The sequence below is a fragment of the Hipposideros armiger genome, unplaced genomic scaffold (genome assembly GCF_001890085.2).
Source record: "Hipposideros armiger isolate ML-2016 unplaced genomic scaffold, ASM189008v1 scaffold_861, whole genome shotgun sequence".
NCBI classification, from domain to species: domain Eukaryota; kingdom Metazoa; phylum Chordata; class Mammalia; order Chiroptera; family Hipposideridae; genus Hipposideros; species Hipposideros armiger.
Window position 1 is genome coordinate 261,049 of NW_017732211.1, and position 14,260 is coordinate 275,308.

Genomic DNA, 14,260 nt, shown 5'->3' on the forward strand with positions numbered 1-14,260 from the left:
CCACACACACACACTGACTGTGAACATATGGCCCTCAAGGACGGGGGCTTTCCAGAAGGCCTCAAGAGCCATCTTTGCTTCTGGCCTGAATCGCCTGGCCTGGGGCCTGCCAGCAGGGCCGCCTTACCTCCTTACCCCTTGCATCTAACCATGACTTCCACTTACATGGGACCCTAGGCCCAGGCCGAAGAGCCCCCTCCAGAACTAGGAGCAGCAACCCCCCCACCTCATGGAGGGCTCTGAGAGCAGACTGCCTAGCCTCCCATTTAGTGACATCCTTATGTTCTTGACCAGTCTGAGCCTTATTTCCCACCTCTACAAAGAAGGACACAGTGACATCTCCTTCACAGGCTTGGTGAGAGGCTCAAATGGGAATATTTGAAACTATGACTTAGAAACTCTAAGTACTGAAAAGATGTGGATTCTGCCGCAACCCCCCCCCCCATACTCCCACCATACTACCATCATTAGGTGACTCGGTAAAAATTACACTAAACTGTAAAAGCAGAAGAAAGGCCACCAAGTTGGGGGTTTTCCTGCGATGATTACTTTGATGGAGCCTATGGACATATCAACTATCATATTATTTTCCAAAAAAGTTTGTTCCTGCTCTCTGAATGCCCGAAGCACTTTTATTGAGCAGCCAGGTCCTGGAGAATACGGGTTTGGAAACTGTAATGGATCACACGCATTCTCGTTGTCCGGGATCACATAACACTCCACAGAATTTCCTACTCACCAGGCGAATGTTCTCCTTGATTTTATCCTCGCCACGAACCCTCTGCGGGTGGGACAAGCTTTGCCCCCTTTACAGACATGTCAGACAGCTGGATGGTTTAAACATCAGCAGTCTCCCTGCCAAGACCATATGCGTAACTGCTACACTCTACTGTACCTTCAAAGGGGTGGCTCAGACCCCTTTGTCACACACATGTATAAGCGAGAGGTTTGAACCAAACACCTTGCCAAGGTCCTCTCAATTCAAGGAGTTAGGTTTCACCTCCGCCTAGTGCCTGCCTGCTGTCTCCTCCCATAGGAGGAAGCACACCCTTTTCACCTGGTCCTCCCTCAAATGGAGGTGTGCATCTGCCCCTGCCTTTCTCACTTGGCACACCTGGGATACCTCGTTCTTCCACAGCCAGAACCAGCGTCTTTATCCTGATGCCTGTCCAGACTCCCTCTCGGTGGGTGTCTACTCCCCTCAGAACCTCTCCCTCCTTTCTCTTCTTGAGTTATAGCTCTGCTGTTCATCCATTTGATGACTGTATTTCTCTTAGGAGCAAGTCCAAAGTCCTATACTCGTCTGCCGAGGCACTGTGTTATTGGGCAAACCGTTTTCCAGGATGGGTTCTGGAGTCTTTAAACTTCGATCCTGGTGCCAGACCAGCCCCCTAGTAGCCAATGTGACTTTCGGTACACTTTAAAAAAAAAACAAGCTCTGGCCAGTTTTATTAAGGAAACATGTTGCGTGATTTTTTTTTAAAGATTTTTATTGGGGAATTGGGGGATGGGAACAGCGCTGGGAAACTGGGGGAAGAGGAACAGACAAGTTGCTGTCTTTCTGTTCTTCAGTCTAGTTGTGGAGGACGTTGCTTCACTGGCCCAAGTTGGCACCATCATTGCACTCTTCCCGGGCGAGGCAGATCAGTCGCCGGCTTCTGAACGGCCGCTCACAGCGGCTGCTGGCCGCTCACGCTGGCTGCTGGCTACATAGGGTAGCCCATGGCAACCCACTGCAGCAGGGGCTGCAGCCTACCCTGTCGCCAGCGACTCACGGCAGCCCAGCTCCAGGTTGAGTTGTTGTTCAGCATCTTAGCTGTAGAGGGCAGTGTCACTGTTCCTCATATGTGGGATCCGAACCGGGGCCCTCTGGCATCCCAAGGCAGCTCTTAACCAACGCACCACTCGGCCGGCCCAGCGTGATTTACTTTTCACCAGTCTGTTCTGGTGTGCTTCTAATGATATCAGAATCACCTGGATCAATGATAGTCTTTTGTTGCCACTCTGCCCACCCCCCACCACCCCCAGCTTTCTTACTCTGCCTGGAAAGTTTTTCTCTCTGCATCCTTTTGTATTGCTAAGTCCCTTCCGGTATGGGCTCAGGCACAGATATCTCTGGGAAGCCTTCCTAGACCCTGCCCCAGACTGCCGTAGATGGCTCTTCTGTGGGCCCCCAAAGTGCCCTGTGCTTCTTCTCAGAGCCTCTATCACATTATATTTGTAACTGTTTACTTGTCAGACTCCTGCAATTTGGCCATCATCTTGGCGAGAACCATCACTGTATCCCAACCTCTTAGCACTGCTGGGCACAAAGTAGTTGTTCAATAAATGTTTGCTGACTGAACAAGAGACTGGCCTGGCAGCATTTCTCTCCCCACACCCGTGCCCCCTGAGCCAAACCTCTTCAAAGCCAAAGCTGCTAAATGAACCAAAGCAGGAGGACTGACCACCTGGTCACTGTAAGAACTTTCCATCTCTGCCCTATAGGTAGTTCTGTCCTTGTGTTCACAACCCCTCACTCCCTGTGGGCTTAGTGACCGTGTGAGTGTTGGGGGTGGTTAGGGCAAGTTGATTCACCTCCCTGAATTTCATTTTTGTCATCTGTAAAACGCCAAATAAGGCCCACCTGGTGGGGTCGCCGTGAAGATTCCCTGAGGTGGCACCTGGAATTTGTAAACTACCCCTGTGCCTTGTAAACTGCAAAGGGCTGCATGTGGCACTTGATGATGCTCAAACACAAAAAATGTGTTGCTCGTTGGCTCAGCTCTTCCCAAGACCCCGTGGAGACAGGGCCCCCCTGCGCATAGGGCATTACCTCTAGCAATCCGGTTACAATTGATTGGCATCATCGCTTCCTTTATATTTGGCAGATTCCCAGCCTGTGGCAATGTGCTGGTCACCAGAGAGACCTGAGAAGCACCCTTGTCTCATTGGTACCACATTTACAAACCACCTTAAAGTGAATTATTTTATAGATGGCTGATCTCATCTAGTCAATGTTGATTCTATTAGTTCCAATTTCAGAAGGTGGCATTTTCTGACCTTGTCCCCTTAAGCACAAGCAAAAACTATGGCTTGGAGAACAGTGAGGAAACAAGACCTATGGAGGGGAGGGTTTGTAGGAGAACTGCGAGATATATCTCTCATTTATTCATTCATTTCCTCAGCACCCGCAAATGTGCCAGGAATGGGGATAGATACTAGGGATATAGCAGTGAGCAGGATTAGCCTTACAGATCTCATGGCCTCCTGGGGGAGACAGACAATTAAACAGACATGTTTAATAGTGTGGTAAATTCTTGGATGGGAGGTACAGGGGAATGGTGCACTGTAGGCCCCTAACCTTCTCAGACGTCTCCCAAAGGAAGAAACATCTCACTCAGCTGAGACCTAAAGGATGGGTGAGAGTCAGCTAGAAAAGAAGTTAGGGGAGCAGGCAAGCAGGGGGATGGAGTAGAAAAAAAAGTTCCTGGAAGAAAAAAGTGTCCAAAGAATATGAAGAGAGATGGACCTAAAAGAAAAATCAGGGACTACAGGAACAGAAGCACTGTGGGGATGGGAGGGAGAGAAAAAGATGGGTTCTAGTTGGGACATGCTGAGTTTGAGATGTCTGGGCACCATCCTAGAGGAGATGTCCAGGTGGCAGGTGATGGTGTGGCTAAGAGAGAGCTGGAGCTGCTATGTTGTCCTTTTGGTGAGAGGATAGTTTAGGACCACGTTGGGGCAGTGCCTGCAGGACCCAATTCTACAGGCAGTGTGTTCGAACAAGGTGCTGGGAGAGGTGACACACTTTGAGCTGGGCTCTAGGGATCAGGCCTCAGTGTGAGGAGGAGAGACTCGCGTGGGAGCAGAGGCAGTCGCCTGAGGCAGAACTGACTGAGCGGATGGAGGATGCACACTACACAGGACTAGGACAGCCAGCTGGGTCTCATAGTATGACACAGTGGCGTGCTGGAACTGGCACATTATCAGTTCACGGGAGCCAAGTGTTAAATTTTCAGAAATTTTCTGAGCCACTTGTTAAAATCAGCCATTATTAAAAATGTAAAAATATATATTTCAAATATTTTTAAAAGTTACAATGAAGTTATATTAAATACAAAGATAATACCTACTAAACATATCACTTTTTCATTATCTTAGTACATTTTACTATTAGCTAGGTCCCCGAGGTTCTTTGTACTATCACATCTGGGCGGTGGAAATGCTATGTTTTGTCGATTGTCTTTGAGTTAAGGAAGTGATAGAAAAAATGTTCAAATGCAGATTAAGCTTATAAGTGTGTTTTGTCTTATAGCCATTACATTGCAAATAGTATAAAAAATAAGGAAATATTCTTTTGGTATTGAAAACTATTATCCAAGTCAGCAAAAAAGTTGCTCAGGTCACTGACAAACGTACGAAGTTCTAACATGTATCTTTGTTGTTTTACTTTTCTCCTATTCGTTAATGCAAACAAAAATATCAACCAACACTCTTGTCAGAACTACATCTCTTTGTCAATTGCAACCATAACTGTAGGTCAATATGAATACAAGAATTTGGCAAAAATCAATAAAAGCATCCTGTGAGAATTAACTGGCTACAAATAATACTAAAATGTATATGGAACCACAAAAGGCCCCAAATAGCCACAGCAATCTTAAGAAAGAAGTTGGAGGTACCACACTACCTGATATCAAACTATACTACAAGGCTACAGTAATCAAAACAGCATGGTACTGGCATAAAGAGACACACAGATCAATGGAACAGAATACAGCCCATAAATAAATCCATGCCTATATGGTCATTTAATCTATGACAAAGGAGGCAAGAATATACAATGGGATAAAGACAGTCTCTTCAATAAATGGTGTTGGGAAAACTGGACAGATACATGCAAAAAGTAACACTGGACCACCTTCTTAACACCATATACCAGCATACACTCAAAATGGATTAAGGACTTAAATGTAGGAACTGAACTCATAAAACTCTTAGACGAAAGCATAGGTAGAAAACTCTTTGGGCCAGCCAAGTGGCGCAATGGTTAAGAACTGGCTTGGGACGCCAGAGGGCCCTGGTTTGGATCCCACATATGAGGGACAGTGACACTGCCCTCTACAGCTAAGATGCTGAACAACAGCTCAACCTGGAGCTGGGCTGCTGTGAGTAGCCGCAACGGCGTAGGCTGCAGCCCCTGTGGCAGTGGGTTGCCATGGGCTACCGTGTGTAGTCAGCAGCCAGCGTGAGCGGCCAGCAGCCACAGTGAGCAGCCGTTCAGAAGCCGGCGACTGATGTGCCTCACACAGGAAGAGAGCAATGATGGTGCCAACTTGGGCCAGTGAAGCAACGTCGTCCACAACTAGACTGAAGAACAAAACGACAGCACCTTGTCTGTTCCCCTTCCCCCAATTCCCCAGCACTGTTCCCATCCCCCCAATTCCCCAATAAAAATCTTTTTTTTAAAAAAGAAATACATTGGTAGTTACATAATAGTCAGGGGGATATAAAGTACAGCATAGGGAATATAGTCAATAATATTGTAAATAATATATGTATGGTGCCAGGTGGGTACTAGACTTAGCAGAGGGATCACTTAGTAAATGATATAGATGTCTAACCACTATACCATATACCTGAAATGAATATAAAATATAATATTGAATGTCAACTGTAATTGAAAATAAAAATCAACTGACTATGGAATTCACAAGAGTATTGCCTAGTTTATTATTTGTAAATTGTTATTACATCCTTTGTATCAGTAAAATTCATAATAAACCTACATATATATATATATATATATATATATATATATATACAAAATTTTTTTCAAAGCTGGTTGTTAAACATTTACCAGCACATCACTAATTAATTACATGTTCACCATTCATAGAAAAGCTAAGAAAAATACATGAGCATATCCTAGGAAAGGCCTGGGAATAAACTAAAAAGCTGTTGGCTCTTGGGAAGTTTATTCTGTTATATTACTATTAAAGGCTGTTTGTTGTCTTGGGAACATTGTTATTTATTGTTCAAACAGTACATCATTCTCAGAAGCCAAAATGGTAAAGAACGACCCACAAACTCCTGCCTTTCCATTTCTCATCCTTTGGGCTTTGGATTTGGGGAATGTTGGAGGTCCAACCTGGGGTAGACGAGTGGACTCCCGCTTCAGGTGGAAAAGTCCTACCTGAAGCATCTCCCTTGTCTATACCCAAGGTCATATGGCAACTAGCTCTTTAGTTGGAGCCCCTGGAGCCAGCACTTGCCATCTCTTAGCACCCAGAAACTTAGTCAATGTCTGCAACTTTCAAAGGGTTCATAAAATCAGGTATGTGTGTGACAGAGAAACAAAGCAATTCTTGAACCTAGCTGGGGTCTTTATAGGTGGATCATTGCACTACTTTTGACTTTTCTGTGTGCTTGAAAATGTCCGAAAGATAAACTACATATATTAAAAGCAGTCCGTGCAAGGTGCTAAGGCAACAGGCCAGTGTGGCTGGAACAGATGGAGACGGGGGCCAGATGAGGTCAGAAGCCAGATGTGGGGGCCTCCTATGGCTTTGATGAGTGTGGGTTCTAGTCTGAGTGAAATGGGAACCCTTTGGGGGCTGTAGGCAGTCACTTCAGCTGACTTATAAGCAGGGCCCTCTGGCTGCTGGCTTGGGACTGTCAGGGGCTAACGCTATAACCTACAATGTAGGCAAGACTTAGCGGCTTAGATGGCGTGCTATTGGTCTTTGTTTCTTTGTAAGTTTATGAAAAATGTCCGTCTACAGAGAGTAGAGCAGCTAGTGTAATGATCCCTGTGTGCCCATCACCCAGTTTCGACATTATCAGTACGTGGTCAATCTTGTTTCATTCATTCTTCCTCACCCACTAGATTATTTTAAAGCAAATTCCAGACTGCTGCTCCTTACTGCAAATCCTTCAGTATGTATCTCTGCTAGACAAGGACTCTATTATCACATACAAAGATTAACAATAATTTCTAAGCATGACCAGATGCATTCTGCATGTATTTTGAAGGTAGAACCAAGATAGCCACATAAGGTGACAAAATCAAGGAATCGTCTAGTGTCTGGCCTGTCCCTGGTAAAATGGGCCAGAGTGAAGTGACTGTTGTTGGTCAAAGGCAGTGGGACGCATCCTTTCTGTAACCTCTGGTTTAGCAACAAGAAAACAGGGTCTGGATATTAAAACACCAAGGTAGCTCTTGAGAATTACCAAGTGCCACACAAGTCTTAGGTGTCCAAAGCTGTGCTGAGCTGCCCTGCCCTCTGGTGTGACGCCAGCCTGCTGGTGTCAGTTTCATCCCAGGACCATCAGTCTGCCTCCCGCTGACATGCTCTGTAAGGGGTTCCCTGTAGCTGTAACTGAATCAAACTGGAAGCCTTAAAAAGCTGTACAAAGACACAGCCACTCTGGCTAACTCCATTGATATGACTTAATGTTGGGATGGAGATCTTCCCCACATTGGGGCTAGTTTCTAATAAATTACTGTGCTAGTTAATAAAAAACCCAATTTTTAAAAATCTGCAGCCGCAGACACCAACTCCCCAGCCGTGGAAGATGGCTGGCTAATTAGCATCTAGGAAACCACACTGGAACCAACTCGGAGGCCTTGTTCCCATTTGCTTTGGTTCCTTAGCTAAAATTCTAATCATTTCCATCATCTGCTGAGCCGTTTCCAAAGGGGCACCATAACATTACTTGTGACCTGGACCCTCATCAGAACTGCCTGTCTGGATAAGATCCACTCGTAGTGTGGCAAGAACACCTCGCTGAAGAAATGTGTCTGGCAAGCCCACTTTCGCACCCCTCCCCCACTGGGTTTGGTAGCACCCAATTCCTGCCTTAGTCCTGTGGGTCCTAATCTGGGCTTCAGAGATTCCTGGACATGCCTCCTCATTCAGCTGACTGGTTTGGACCTTGCTCAGTTCTTTGGCAAGACCAGTCTTCAGACTCCAAGCCCAGGAGCCAGCCAGGGGTGGAGACGCTGCCCCAAGCCGCAGCAGACCTGTTGGGCCATGGGCCCGGGATGCCATTCAACATGGCCAGATAAATATGCCAAGTGACTGCACAGCCTCATCATGCCTCAGATGGAGGAAGCTGTCCAGTCTTCACCCCCAACTCTGTAATAAAGATGTGAAATACAGCAGTATCTCTAGGGCAGCGCTTCCTACAGGACAATCTTGCTCCCCAGCGGGAATCTGGCAACATCTGGAGTCATTTGTGGTTATTACAACTGGGCAGAGCAGGAGGCATGCTGTGACATCGAATGGGCGCCATTCAATATCCCACAATTTATCTGGCCCAACAGCGTGAAGGTTGACAAGCCTGGCTACAGGAGGCAAAGGCGGGTTTGGTTTTTGGCAAGACACACTTTGCAGGGACCCTGTGCTTGAGGCAACCAGCTCTGAGCTGGCCCCCTGCAGCACAGAAGCTGGGACAAGCAGGCAAGCATGACCTGACCCTGCGTGTCTCGGCAAGCAGCAACAAGTTGATTTTCTACACGGTTTGTGTTTTGCAGAGTCCTCTGAGGATGGAGCTGACAATTTCAGTGGCAGGAAAAGACCAGGAAAACAAGAGCACTCATATGTCTTCTTAAAGCCAAGACGACTTAACAGGGTAATGACTTCTTGGCCAAGTCAAGGGCACTGACACTGGCTGCTGCTCCTTCCTTGCCAAGTCTGGTGTGTTCTCCCGCCCACCACCACCCAGGCCCAGCCTGTAAGAGACACGGAAGAACTACATCACAGCATGCCTAAGCCTGCCTGAAGAGTCCATCTACATTTCATGACAGAAAGTGAACAGCAGGAAACTAAATGAAAACAAAACAAGGCAATCCCTTCAAACACCAAAAAGGCAATTCATTATGCTATATTATTTTTAATTAGGGTCGAAGGCTCTTCCAATCGTCACCTAGAGATCATTTCACCCGCTGCTCTGTTTGGCTGCCAGTCTCTTGTCTCTCTCTTCAGCAATGGTGAGGCGGATACCCTTTCCACGGGGAAGAGAAATCCATGGTTTGTTGCCCTGAGGGAGAGAACGAGAATGAACACCCGTCACACACCAGCTCCATCAGCGGCTTGGCACACTCTCCCGTCTGCCGTGTCATTTAAAGGAACAGAAGCCTGTCTGTGACAGCAGTGACAGCCAGGCAGTCTTCAGACACTTGGATGCTGCATGATCAGGAATACCCAGTGCTCAGGGCCATTCTCTCAAGCCCGCTGCCCATATAGGTAGTGCTCCAGCCCCCGAAACCCAGACACAAGTTGGCACTTTTCACCAATCAAGGTCAGCAGGCCCCAGCTGACTCTGTCACCCAGAAACAGCAAGGATTTGGGCCCGCCCCGCCGTGAGCCCCAGCACAGCCAGCCAGGAGCCAGTCCCAGAGCCCCGGCACTCACATTCCCTGGAGCACAGAAGAGAAAGCCAGACTTACTTTGCCAATAACAAAAATGTTCGAGAGGCGGGTGGCAAAGCTGTTGCCATTGGCATCTTTCACATGAACCACATCAAAAGAACCAGGGTGTCTCTCTCTGTTGGTGATCACACCAATTCTTCCCAGGTTGGCACCTCCGGTCACCATGCACAGGTTACCTGAGCAGGAAGGAACAGCGTGCTGAGCGAGGCGGGATGCAAGCTCCGAGTATAATGGGCGACATAGGCAGGTCTAAGTTTGTCAGCGCCTTCTCCCACTCGCACTTACTCCCTAGGATTTGTCCGGCCCTCTCACACACCTAACGGATGCAAACACCTGCCAGGTCCTCGCCATCTCTCGCCTGGGCCACTGCTGCTCCTCTCCTCCCCCCAAGGCGTAACTCTCTGTAAGGTCCCTGCCTTACCATTAACAAACCTGCATCACCATTAGGCTGCTCTGCTCTGGGGCCACTTTCCTGCCCAGCTCTCAAGCAGTTTCCAGGGACGGAGGAGCTTTACAGACATCCAGCTCAGGCCCGAGAATGTGTGCTATGCCAGACCTCATCTCAGCCACCCAGAACGTTCTGAGCGGCTGGGCCTCTAAGTGGAAAGTCTATACACCTGCACACTGGTGGTTTTTACCCTCCACCCAAATACACACCCCTTTCAACTTCTCACGCCACTCGGAGCTGACCTCCCTCCCCACCGTTTGGAATATGGAGTATTTCCCATCTCTAACCCTTACCGCAAAGCTACGGAAAGAAGACACGACACCGTACTTTCACACACTGCCTGCATGCTTGTTGAAACTTACGTAAAGAGCTGCCTCTTCCCAAACCAACAAGACATGTAACTTTGGCTGCTAATTAGGCGCACATCAGTCACAATGCATAATTAAATTTCCATTAGTAAAAAAGGGAGGGGTCAGAAAAGTGAAGAACAACTCTTATAGGTGGGCTTTGAAGAGAAGGCCCAGGTAGCAGAGGCTGCTTACCAGTGTCAAACTTGATGAAATCAGTAATTTTACCAGTCTCCAAATCAATCTGAATGGTGTCGTTCACCTTGATGAGGGGGTCAGGGTAGCGAATGGTGCGAGCATCATGGGTCACAAGATGTGGGATTCCTTTTGTGCCGACAAAGATCTTCCTCACTTTGCACAACTTGTACTAGAAACACACAAGGTGCGCCATTTAGTCTAGCTCATGCGCACTATGCTCCAGAGTAGATGAAAAGCTAGCTTCCTTCACAGCCACAAGTCACAGCTGAAGGGAACACCGCCCCAGAACCATGGCATCCCTGACTCTTCTATCAGTTTATCCTGCACACTGCCCCTCTCTAGGCTAGTCCCCTAGCACGCATCACCATCACCCCCACAGCTAAGTCCAAGGTAGTGGCAGCACCACACCCTCAAACTCCCAGGTGGGCTGGGCTGACGACCACCACTGGCCTGTCTCCAAGGGCAACCACCCTCCTTCCCCCAGGCTGTTCAAGTCTCATGGCGCCCCCTCCTGCCCCCTCCCTCCTGATCACAGCTGAGTTCTGTCTCACAAACTGCAATTGTATTAGAAACTCATCTAATCAACAAAGATTTCAACTTTGCATGTTTCACTCCATGAACATCCTTAAAGTAAATCAAATCACCCTGATGCCCTTGGACAAGCCTTCCAGCTTGCTAATAACAAGGAAGCTAAGGAAATTAGGAGATGAATCCCCCAATTCAATTAACCTTCATTTACAGCCAATTTAAGAAGCCTCAAACCTTCGTGTAAAACCAGCAAAACAAACTGGATTAAATAATCAATTTATTGCCTGCAATTTTTTTCAGAGCTATCTCAAACTACTGCCCCAAGGATTTTCAGTCTCCCCCATTACCATCTTTCCCTCCAGAGGAAAGCTACACCCACAAACGGAGACACGACAAAGGGCCAACTGCATGGACCAGATACTGCTTTTCTGGTCCTCGATCCTTCAAGGACCCTTACTTTAGGTACTCATAAATGTGCCTAGAAATCAGTTTCCCTGCCTCTAAAAAAGACAACTAGCTAAAGTCACCATTCAACGGGAACTCATTTCTGCCATAAAAAAGGGAAACAGACAATCTGAGGATGTAAGGTTCACATGGGGGTCAGTTCTTAAGAGATCCAGCAACAGGCTGCTATACAGCCATGGGCAACACACCCACCTTGGCCTCCTCGGGTGTAATGCGATGAACAGCAAATCGACCCTTGGTGTCGTAGATCAGTCGGAAATTCTCTCCTGTCTTGTCAATGCTGATGACATCTGACATGACAGGAACTCACGTTACCATGGTGACCCCCACCACCCCATGCCGAGTAACCAACCACCAACACACCTCTACGGGAAAACCCATATGCTTCTCATTTCTAATACCAACAAGGATTCCTAAGATTAACGATGATCACCAGCTAATCTTTCATGTTGTAATGCTTCACAACCCTGTTTTTATGAACGATCCAGGATGATGTGCGGCCTTACAACATCTAAGTAAAACTCTGTGAGGATGAAGGCCATGCTTTTCCTCAGAGCAGCCGATATGCCAAAAGCCCACAGTGCTCAATGCGACCACCATTTCAGAGGGACATGGATGAATTCAAAGGAGCCACCACTGATCCCTTACCCATAAAACCAGCTGGGTAGGTGACATCAGTTCGGACCTTGCCATCGATCTTAATGAACCGCTGCATGCAAATCTTCTTGACTTCATCTCCTGTTAGGGCATACTTCAGTCTGTTCCTTAGGAAGATGATGAGAGGGAGACATTCCCTCAGCTTGTGGGGACCGGTGGATGGACGAGGAGCCTGTAACACGGTACAAATGACAAACCCCTCTTCAACTATTGTTGGAATTCCCTCAAACCCACTTCCCAAGTCCTAAGATCCATGAACCAGACACCAGACTGTCCATCACCCCCAATCTGGGTCAAGCAGAAGTGTTTAAAGCTTACAAAACTATTCCAGACCTTCAGGTTTTACAGCACTTTCCCCTTCCGAGGCCCAGGCCTGTTAAGCACATGTGGATCCCAAGTCCATGTAAGGAATGAGGTAAAAAAACAATCTTATTGGAGGCGCTGTGAGAAACATTTATATATACATTCACAGGGGCTGCCTGACATATCTACAGTCCACAATGTCCCTCAAATAACTGTCAATTCCACGTCAGTGAAGCTGGGAAAAATGTTTACAATGTAACGATACTTACAAAAATGAAATGTTTACAATGTAACGATACTTACAAACACCCCGGTCAGTTTATCCAGCATCCAGTGCTTGGGAGCCGCTACGCGCTTCAGATGCTTCTTAGGACCACGAGCCTGAGGGAAGAGTTTTGTATTTTTAAGTTACTGCTTTCAAGTGTCTGCTTCTCGAGGCTTTCTTTTCTAGGACACTATGCTGGAGAAATGGACAGGGGTTAATCTCTTGGCTCCCAGCCAGCAACAGAAATGGACCAGAACTGGAGCTGTGTTTCTACGTGTTGCTAGTTTTCGCAACATAATCGTCTGGTTTTTAAGTGTCTGGTGCCAGACTGACCTCGGCACAACCACGTGCCAAGGAACTGCTGCCCCATACTCAGAAGCCGGCACCCGCTTTCACTTTAAAACGCGGAAGGAAGCCTTTTAATGCTGTGTACATGACGCTTACTGGCCACACTATGTAGTCGGGCCTAGACAAGAAGACAATGACGAAGAAAACGCTTCTCCGCGGACCGCAGCCGCCGTCCACTCGCCCCGGCCACCGTCTGCCCTCCGGGCGCACCAGAGGCTCCGGCATGGGAAGAAGGCTGCTCCTCCCAGGGTCGCACGCTGCGTGGCCGGGACAGAAACCAAGGCCTTCCCGCCAGAGGCACCGATCCCCTTCCCCGCGCTTCGGGTCGGCGTGCGCCCTCGCCCTCCAACGCGCCTGGGCCAAGCCCGCAGGCTGCACTCCCTTCGCCTCCGCCCGGCCACCCCCTGCGAAGGACCAGAGGCCCCGGGAAGCCCCAGCCCCGGGAGGATGGAGGCCGATGCACCTCAAGAGCTCCCAAAGAGGATGCCTTACCATGGCTGCGCTGGGCACAGAAAGAGGACCGCCTTCTTCCGGTGCTCCCAGAAAAGAGGGTCGGAGGCTGCGCGCGCCGCCCGGGGACGCCCCGCCCACTCCGCCTTTGTGCCACGAGCGGAGATTCAATCTTGCCACCTGCTGGTGGGAGGTCATGGGTCCCGAGCTTGGAAACCACCGCCGAACAGGGGCGGTCTCCTAAAGGCAATGTCTTCCCTCCATCCTCCTCTGGGGCGCCTGGTTCTGTATTAGGTGCTGGAAATGCCGAGGTGAGCTACCTGCCTTGTAGCAGGGTGCTTTGCAGTGAGGCTACCTTAAGGCCCATACGCGCGATTATATGATCAATAGAATACCTTTAATAAATTTTAACCATGATTTCTTAAGCATGCTTTGTCTGCCCCTTCTTCCAGGTTCCCTGGGGCCAGCCAACCTGCCTATGCTATAAGCTGGAAAGAAGCAGCACTTTTTTCTCTCTTGATTCTCTGCAGATTGCCCAGGGGGTGGAAGGTGAGATCTCTGCTTGAACCTTGGTGCCCTGCCCCTCGCTTTCCATACAACGCCTTTGGCACTTATCATCAAGTCTCAGGGAAGGAGGGGGGACATTACAGATCATCCGGTCATCTAAAACTGAGATGTGTCAATACCATTTTTCTACTTTGAAAGTGCCCTTGGCCCTCCTTCCTGGCCCGTCAGGTCCCTCTGCCCATCACCTGCTGCCTCCTGTGCCTGGACACCCACTGCTCCCCCATCCCAGCTCTCAGAGCGAAAGCCGCGTAAAACTCTCACTGCTC

At 48.4% G+C, this 14,260-nt stretch overlaps 1 protein-coding gene across 2 annotated transcripts; it reads right to left on the reverse strand.

Moving 5' to 3' along the window:
* Positions 1-8,836: 8,836 nt before the first annotated feature.
* RPS4X (ribosomal protein S4 X-linked) lies at positions 8,837-13,640 on the reverse strand. Of its 2 annotated transcripts, none has more exons than XM_019629591.1 (7): positions 13,470-13,640; positions 12,668-12,745; positions 12,053-12,233; positions 11,597-11,694; positions 10,409-10,580; positions 9,437-9,594; positions 8,837-9,027 (listed from the first exon to the last, which is right to left on the reverse strand). In XM_019629591.1, the coding sequence occupies exons 1-7, from the start codon at positions 13,623-13,625 to the stop codon at positions 8,926-8,928; spliced, it is 945 nt and encodes a 314-aa protein (XP_019485136.1). In that variant the 5' UTR covers positions 13,626-13,640; the 3' UTR covers positions 8,837-8,925. The 2 variants fall into 2 exon arrangements, with proteins under 2 accessions (XP_019485136.1, XP_019485138.1); XM_019629593.1 differs by lacking the exon at positions 13,470-13,640 and adding an exon at positions 13,074-13,217.
* Between the last annotated feature and the right edge of the window lie 620 nt (positions 13,641-14,260).